General features: G+C 43.4%; 1 protein-coding gene across 2 annotated transcripts in view; it reads left to right on the forward strand.

Moving 5' to 3' along the window:
• Positions 1-398: 398 nt before the first annotated feature.
• LOC101588567 (quinone oxidoreductase-like protein 2) overlaps positions 399-8,618 on the forward strand; it is a 33,311-nt gene continuing 25,091 nt past the window's right edge. For both annotated transcript variants that reach the window (XM_004643453.2, XM_023703626.1), the window contains exons 1-7: positions 399-468; positions 559-667; positions 2,887-2,983; positions 4,276-4,334; positions 4,878-4,943; positions 5,798-5,907; positions 6,759-6,840. In XM_004643453.2, the coding sequence (XP_004643510.1) occupies positions 419-468; positions 559-667; positions 2,887-2,983; positions 4,276-4,334; positions 4,878-4,943; positions 5,798-5,907; positions 6,759-6,840 (573 nt within the window). In that variant the 5' untranslated portion in view covers positions 399-418. The remainder of the gene's footprint in view (positions 469-558; positions 668-2,886; positions 2,984-4,275; positions 4,335-4,877; positions 4,944-5,797; positions 5,908-6,758; positions 6,841-8,618) is intronic.

The following is an 8,618-nucleotide window of genomic DNA, read 5'->3' on the forward strand; positions in this document are numbered from 1 at the left end:
TTGAACTCAGGCTCTTGAGCTTGCCAAGCAAGCGCTTATTCTACTGAGCTATCTCCCCTGCCCCAAATGTGATTTTAAGTCTCCCAAATTTTCTACAAAGATGTCACCGAAGGTTAATCTCAGGAACCAGGGATTGAACTCAGGCCCTTGCACTTGCCAGGGAAGTGCTTATTCCACTGAGCCATCTCCCCAGCCCCTGTCTCAGGTAATCTAATCCTTCATTGGATGTTTCATTTTCTCTTTTGCGGGTCAAGTCTTCGGGTGCCCCAGGCTCTGGTCCTCAGGAGCAGGGGCGCAGCGTGTGTACCGCCCAGCTGGGCGGATCCGGTTTGCCCTTCCCGTCCCGGGGCGTGGCCGGCGCTGCCCGGCTCTTCCGGCCACGCCCAGGCCGTGCCCCTTTGCGACTCCCTCGGAGGCCATGGCTGCGCTGCTTTGCGGGCGACCCGTCTTTCGGTCTTGGCTCTGCAGGTGCAACCCCCGACTCTCCCCGCAGCCCATGGGCCGTCCCAGGGTGCCCCGCAGGCGGGCCCGGTAAATCGTCCTCTTTGCCTTTTCCAGGGGAGCCTTGAAGGGCCCCGGCCGGCTCTACCGCGCTGCGGTGTGCAGCGAGCTCAAGCAGCCCCTGGCCGTGGGCGAGCTGGCCCCACGCCCTGTCCTGCCCCACGAGGTAGGGTGGCTGGTCCGTCCTGGGACCTCTAGAAACCCATGTACCCCTCCCAGACTTGCTCGCCTTTGTCCTTAGTTCCCAAGCTAGAGGGCGACCCGGAGACCAGAGTGCAGCAGAGCTCGAGCCTGGAGGGTCAAAGCCTTTCAAGGTTTACAAAAGGGACGAATTGCCCAGATTGTTCTTCCAAATCCTCTTGTAGGCCTCTTTTTGAAGGCTCCAAAGCTGTTGCCTTAGAAACAGAGAATTTATTTGCACACGACTTTGCATAACCAGCTGCAAGTTACTGATTTATCACAGATAAATGGCCTCTGTCCTTCCCCTCATTCCTCTTGGATGTCAGGGTCACATTTTCTGCCTTTCCGACTCCCCCTAGCTTTCCTGAACTCCCCCATCCCACCTGTCTCTGTCTCCTTGTGAACATAGGTCTGTAGCCCTCCCCTGGTGTCCTGCAGGGATTTGGGATAGGGTTAGAGGAAGTCACTTGGCCTTGCTGTTGACCACTCAGGTGATAAATGGCATCTGGTGTGGAGAATGTGGTCCTGCCCAGAGTGAAGCAGGCAGTGAGGACCACTTGTGAGACGGGAGAAGCAGGTGCAGCCCTAAGGTTGCTAATGTTGAGCCTGTGGCCAAAACGGATGAGTCGGAGAAACAACAGTGTCAGTCTTTATGCTTTCCGGCTTCACATGCTGAGAGGGCCTGTCAGTCATTCTTAATTAAAAAAAAAAAAAAATCCTTATTTATTTGGTACACTGTCTGGCTCGCAGCTCAGACTCATAGTGATCCTCCAGTCTCAGCCTCCCCAGCACTGGGATTACAGGCAGCAGGGCATGCGGTACCAGGGATCAAACCTGAGTCCTTGCGCTTGCCAGGCAGGCACTTAGACCATTGAGCTATCTCCCTGGCCCATGCTTTGAAGCAAGGCAGAGTGGCTTGAGGACACATGTGTGCCATGCGTTTGTCTAACTCATGTGTCATGTTGCTAGTGTCCAAGGCTGATGGCTGACTTTATTGTGGTTATTTGTCCAGTCATTGTGCTCTAAGGCATGAGCTCATGAGAGCTGCAATTATGTTATTTCCATTCACCATTAATTCGACCTAGTCTGCAGTGGTGCCTGGCATGTGGTAAGTGCTTCAGAAAAATTATTGAATGAATGGATTTTGTGGATAAATAGGTCTTACAAATAAGGCCACCTCTGTACTAAACTGAAACAAATAGCATTGATTTGGTGTCTCAGCCTTTACTTCCTCCTGTGACTACAACCCCTGTTTGGAATGTGTCCTCTCTAGGGTACTTCTCCAGCAAGAAGCAGCATCACTGGGGCTTCTTAAACAGATTCCTGGGCTTTTCTTGCCTCGTTTCTGATTCTCTTTAGCAGGGGTGGGGCCAGGGAATTAGGATTTCTAACATCTAACCAGGTGGTGCTGATACTGGGGGTGCAGGATGGCTCAGTGTAGAGAGACTACTGGTGGTGCCATTACAGTTCTGCCCCAGTTGTGGCAGTGCCATGGACACAGAAGCTCTAGTCTGGACTCCAGATTTCCAGATTCCAAAAACAGTACAAATCATGTTGCCCTTCTGTTTAGAACCCTTTAGTGGATTTCTGTTGTCCTAGTTTGAAGGTCTGTATAGACCTACAAACTGTGGTATGGAGTGATCTCTTTTTCTCTCTTCTTTTTATGCTTTAAACTCATTGTTTTTTCTTTTGTCCCTTTTGCGGGGCATTTGCACATGCCATTGCTTTTGTCTGTATAGAACTTTTTTTTTTATAATTTTTTTCTTTAGTACTGGATATCAAATCCAAGTTCTCATGCATACTAGGCAAGTGCTGTACTACTGAGCTAATTTCCTCTTTTATTTTGAATAGTTAACTCTTAACTGTTATTAACTCCAGTATTTTCTTATTGTTTCTTTCCCAACAAGGCAAATCCTTCCATTATATGCTTTCTCAGCACCATGTATTCTTGTCTTTAACAGTTTGAGTTATAATTTAATACAAATGGGTTCATTATGATTTTGTTAATGTCTATCATTTCTACTATACTTCTAGCTCTGTGAAGACAAAAACTTAGTCTATTTTGCCTCGTGACTCATTCCTGCCCTTAGTTAAGCACCTGGCATATACTTGTCATTCATTCCCAAAATATTTTTGAATAATTGAGTAATGAACTTTGTTTCAGGATGTGTACGTCTCTGGTTTGCTGCTCTATTTCCTTTGCAGGTCAGAGTTGATGTCCATTTCTGTGGAGTCAACTTTGCTGATATATTGGTCTGCAGTGGTCAGTATCAGGAGAAGCCCCACCTTCCCTTCACACCTGGTGAGTATGGGTGGACTGAGTGATGCTTCTGGAAAAGAAGATTCTGGGACTTTTCAGAACTAGGTGCTTCTTCCCAGATACAACTCTGTGGTGTTTGTCTGCGGTCAGTGAGGTTTTTCTAGCTATGTCAGCACCATCATTAATTAGAATTATTACTTGTGAGACCCCTGAGGGCAGCTTCTATGCCTCTCTTGTTGCACATCATCTCTCCCGGCTTAGCCTTATATCTGGCTCACAGGAGATGCTTAAAAATACGTTAAAAATGAATAAATGACCAAATGAATATTCATCTCATTATGCTCACTAGAATTCTGTTCATCAGAGTCATTATTGACCTTAGTCATTCCCTTTTTCTGAAACTGCCTTTGGTTTTTTTTTTTTTTAACTGCAGGATCTCAGACATATGTTTGCAGCTAAGATGTCTTAGTCTGTCAAGCAAAGTCAAAGAAAACTAGTGCCAAAGGATCAGAATGAAGAAAAAGAGTTTATACTTTCTTAGTAATCGAAAGTCTGATTTTCATTATGCCCAGTTTGGTTATTTTCACATCATGAATAGTGTATAAATGACTGATATTTATCGTTGAAGTTTATTTTAAGAGATATAAGTACTATTTAGCATGTTTACAGGCTTATATAGGTATATATCATTAAGAATACAGTGATTACAAAATAGTTTCTGTGTTCTGGTTTTGGGTTTTTGGAACCATTTCCTTCTGCCTTTGTTTGCTGAAATGCTGGATCAGGGGAAGATGCCATAGATGACTGAGTTATTCCCTGACTTTAACGATCTGACTTTAATGATCACTACCAGAAGATTTAGAGATGGAAGAAGAAAGGGAAACAACATTAATTCATCCAGCTGATCCAAGCACTGTCTGAATAAATACCATTCATGACCTTTAGGGCCTTGTGGTATAGCAGAAGATATGTGGAAACCCGTAAATACCATATATTAACCCTCATGGTTGGAATGCTGCAAAAGCCCAAGGCTCCCGTAATCAGGGTCAGAAGTCCCAGTGTGTCTGCGAGTCTCTGTGCTTTTTGCATGTTCTCAGAGTGCTCATTGTGTCAAGGTTAAGAATGGGATTGCCATAGCTTTTCAGGTTGTGATCATGAAATCTTATGTTCACATCCATGTGTTTTGGGTACAGTGCTCTACTCCTCTGCCAAAGTGAAAAACATGGTACTTAAATCTTATTCTCAAAAAGCTGCTAGGATGGCCTAATGATCAGGGTTTTCTTGTCTCCATAGTTAGGCTTTATAGATAACCTAATCTTTGAATAATGTTTTAGGAATGGAGTTTTCTGGAACCATACTGGAGACAGGCACAGATGTCAGCACAGTGAAAGAGGTAAATTAGTTGCAATCTAGGGGATGAACATGTGGGTAACTATGAGGAATATGCTAACTTCATTTATACCCAAAAGGTCTTGCTTTTCTTGTCCTTTGGCAGAAGACTGAGATGGAAGAGAAACTGAGATGGAAGCAAAAGAAACTAATTCTAAATTCAGGGGAGGGCAATCTTGGTGGAGGTTTCTGGGTTCATTAAACTCTTTATTATAATTAAAAGGCAGCATCTTACTCTATAGTAACTGAGTGGTGAGAGAATTCTCAAGTTGGAGTCTCTTGTGAAAGAAATTAATTCTAATTCATATCAACTTTTTCCTTATTCAACTCCAGCGTTGTCTAAAATGTGCTCAGTTGGGCTTGGCAACCTGGTGGTAGTACTGAGAGAACTGCTGTTTTATTTACTAAACATTCGCTAGATATTAAAGCTAACAGTGTCTTAGAAGATCAGATACGCATATTTTCTTTCATTTTTTGGTTCACTCAGGAAGAGGTAGATGCAAAGCCATGTTTTAGAACATGTCTTTACTGCTGCATTTCCCTTTAGGGAGATCGAGTTATTGGTGTGAGTCACATAAATGCTATGGCTGAAGAATGCATCACTGACCAGAAGGTACCCTCACCCCTCAATATGAATGCTGGCAGATATTTTTTTCCTTTGTTTTCTTTAATTTCTACTTTTTCTTTATTTATAATTCTCCCTTCTGTTTCCGTTCTTTGCATTTGTTTGGTCATATCTTGTTTCTCAGCCAAACACATTTTTAAACAATCCTAAACCTTTTCCTTCTCTTTATTGGTGTGACAACCCTTGCACTGTGCTTTGTTTGTGTAGGGTGCTTTAATGAAGAAGGGGATTTTGTTTTTGGAGTTCCTGTGCAATTGGCTTGCTGTCTAGTTGGACCATAGTTAGGTAGTTTTGGTAGAATAACTGGTTTGGGGTATTGAGCTGTATGTAATGTGGCTGTCCCCACACAAAGCCTATGAAAGAGATAGCCCTGGGAATGGAGCCAGCCAGGGTGGCTTTGTATTGAGCAGGACATGAATGGCTCCCTCTAGTGGTGGACAGTACACAGACCCTCCCCAACTTCATTGAGGTACAATTTATATTCTATGTAGTTCTGTTACAATGATCTGGCACCTTTACTCCATAAATTGGCTCCTTTTGGGGCCAGATGCCAACCTTAGGGTTTTTTTTTTTTGTTTGTTTGTTTTTTGTTTTTTGGTGGAACCAGGGATTGAACTCAGACCCTTGCGCTTGCCAGGGAAGCACTTATAGGGTTTGAAGTCTGATGTACCCAAGTCCTAAATTCTCCCAGGCTTGCTTGGTCTTGACTTTCCCTGGGTTTGATTATAGGCATATGTTTCCTATTTCCAATTACTCACCCAATCAAATCATATTTACTGACTGCCTTTTGCAACAAGGTACATATGTTTAATCCCTAAGCTACTGCTGTTTCTTCCTTATAGACCGTGTGGCGGATTCCAGAGAATCTCCCCCTGCTAGAAGCTGCTACCTTACCTGTAACTTACGGCACTGCTATTTTGGCTCTGGAGCATCGAGCCCGTACCCAGTCTGGGTAAGGACATGTAGACAAGGGCTAGGGATGCCTTTCCCGATATTAGAAGTGCCCAACAAGCTCTTTCCCTATTCCTTCCTATTCTCTTCCTGTTCTTTCCCTTCAGCTCTTGTTTATTTTGCTTGAGGAAAGGACAGAGAGAGGTAACCACTTGAGACTGAGGTCTTCCTCTAGTCTGAGATGGAATAATAGACTGTGGACTTAGCCAATTTAAATTTGGAAAGATCTCTCTCTCTCTCAAACCTGGTTACCCTGAAGGTCAATTCTGGGAAAACCTTAGAATTCCAGACTTGATTTATTTATGAACTTAACAGAGGCCTGTGGTATTTGTCTCTGTGAGGCTTGGACTGCGTGCCAAGTAGGGTGTTTCAAACTTAAAGGTTCTGAGGTTTCCCACTTTACCTAGGAAACTACCTCTTGATCTTTGCAGAGAGCCAAGCATCAGCATCGCTCCCAGCTGGTGGGTTGAGTTCAGCTGTGGCCATTATGGGCCATCACCTTCTAAAGTTGGGCAGTGCTTACTGTGAGAATGATTTTAGACAGTTCCTGAAGCATAAATCGAGTGGTTGCTCAAAAGAGAGGTTACCACAGAGGAAAGATAGTGTCTACCCAGAGAGATATAGGAATCTTTCTTAGGAAGTCTTTAAAACTACGGCAAATTGGCACCAATCTACAAATCGCATATGTAAACTTGCCACTCCAGGGTCGAACACAGATGTAAGTGAAGGTTGAATGAAAGGTCTCTAACATTGCTGTTTTAAAATGGTCCTGTTCTACAGAGTTCCTGAAATCTGTATCATAGGATAAGTTTTGAAGGTTTCTGTAGTAACATTCATCTTTCTCTGGCACAGAGAAACTGTCTTAGTGACGGCAGCAGCTGGAGCCACAGGCCTTGCGGTGATAGATGTGGCCACAAATGTTCTTCAGGCCAAGGTATTTGTATGTTACAGTCTCTGTTAGAAACACCTCCATTTTCAGATACAGCATATATTCACTCATTGTTAAAAGTCGTGTGCAGGGTACTGGGGACATAAAATAAGCTCAAGCAAGGTCTTGCCATCTGCTTGCTTCTAGACAAGTGAGAGACCTAGCTGTACATCACTTGTCCTTTCAGTTGCTAGAACCTGGCAAGGGCTCCTCACTCCATGGCTTCAGCAGATGCTCTTTTCTCTACCTGTGAAGCTGTGAACTGTCTCCCCTTGTGATTCATATTTCAACTCATATGGCATTTTTCTGTCCTCTAGCTAGGTCAGTCTCCTGTTCCCAATATTTACATATGATCTTATAACACTCTGTCTTTCTCTTTCTTTGTATACACCTCGCCGTGTAGTTGCTCTTTTAGTTTTGTCATTATTAGATTGATGGCTCCCTCCCATAAGACTGTGGCCCCCATGTATGTAGGGAATATAGGGGAAATGTCTGTGTAGCCATCACTATAGTCCCAGGGCCAAGAACATTATGGGCATGGGAACTAATGAATGGGTAAATGAAAGAATGAATTAGTTCTCTACAAGGTCATTTTTCTGAGGAAGTAGGTGTCAGAGGAAAAAGACTTCTTAGAGAAGAGAGACATCGGATCACTTCTGAAGGACTTGTGGCAATTAAATATAGAGGGAAAAAGGGAAGGTAAAGTCTATTTCAGGTGGAAGGGCGTGTTAGAAGGCCAAGACATAGGACCTGTCACTGGTGACTCAGGAGATTGCAAGTAGATCTCTGGACTGAAAGACTTGTGGGCCCAATGGTGGAGTGTGACTGGTGAGCAGAGATAAGATGATGAGAAGACTTGTATGGAGCTGTAAAGTGTGAGCATTTATCAGACGCTGGTGGGGGATATGGAGAAACTTAAGTAGGGAGGTAACGCCTTTGCAGTTTGAAAAGTTCACTCTGCTGGCTGTGGGGATTAAGGACAAGGGAAAAAATAATGGAGTAGGACAGGCTTCTGGGGTAGTCAGAGGTCATGAAAACCAAATGATGCCACTGATGTTCAAGAATAGATTCTGAGGAAGAAAAACAGAGAATTTGGTGATGGAGAGCACCTTATTACTCAGAGGAATGGACTTTAAAGTCATCCTGGTATTGGTTCCTATTCCACCTCTGTCTCCAGTTTAATAGCATCCATTTCCTTGCTTGTAAAATAATGATCCCTTCATGGAGTTGAGGCAGTACTGAGACTACACATGTACCGTGCATGTTAGAGGCTGTAGCATGTTACTAGAATCTTTTAAAAATCAATCCTGCTATTATTAGACATTGAGTGGGAAGAAGCAAGCTAGGTTAAATTGTGAAATTGCCATTTATTGAGACCAAGGACACAGGAGGGAATGGTGAGTTGAGTTTTGGACACATTAAGTATGAAGTTCCCATGGAGTATATGGTTGGGATATTGAGTGGGTATCTAGGTTTTCAGGTTCAGAGATAGTTGGATTGGCCTGAAATTTCCTTAGGTAGTTTCTCTCCTTTCTCATATTAGGATCTTTTTGGGAAGAACTTGAGGATTCTAAGAGCAATCATAGACACCGGGGAGCTTCTTCTATAATATGAACAGATTTCATGTTACAAGGAAGAGCTTTCAATTTCTTTTGTCGGAGAGACCATAATTGGCCTCACTGTTTAGAGTCATTGATTCTAACATTTCTAGAAAGATAAAATTATGTCATTTACTTCAAATAGTTCTGAGAGGTTAAACAGACAAAAAATTCACTTCAGTTCAG

Source organism: Octodon degus, unplaced genomic scaffold (assembly GCF_000260255.1).
Source record: "Octodon degus isolate 3935 unplaced genomic scaffold, OctDeg1.0 scaffold00176, whole genome shotgun sequence".
Classification (NCBI taxonomy): domain Eukaryota; kingdom Metazoa; phylum Chordata; class Mammalia; order Rodentia; family Octodontidae; genus Octodon; species Octodon degus.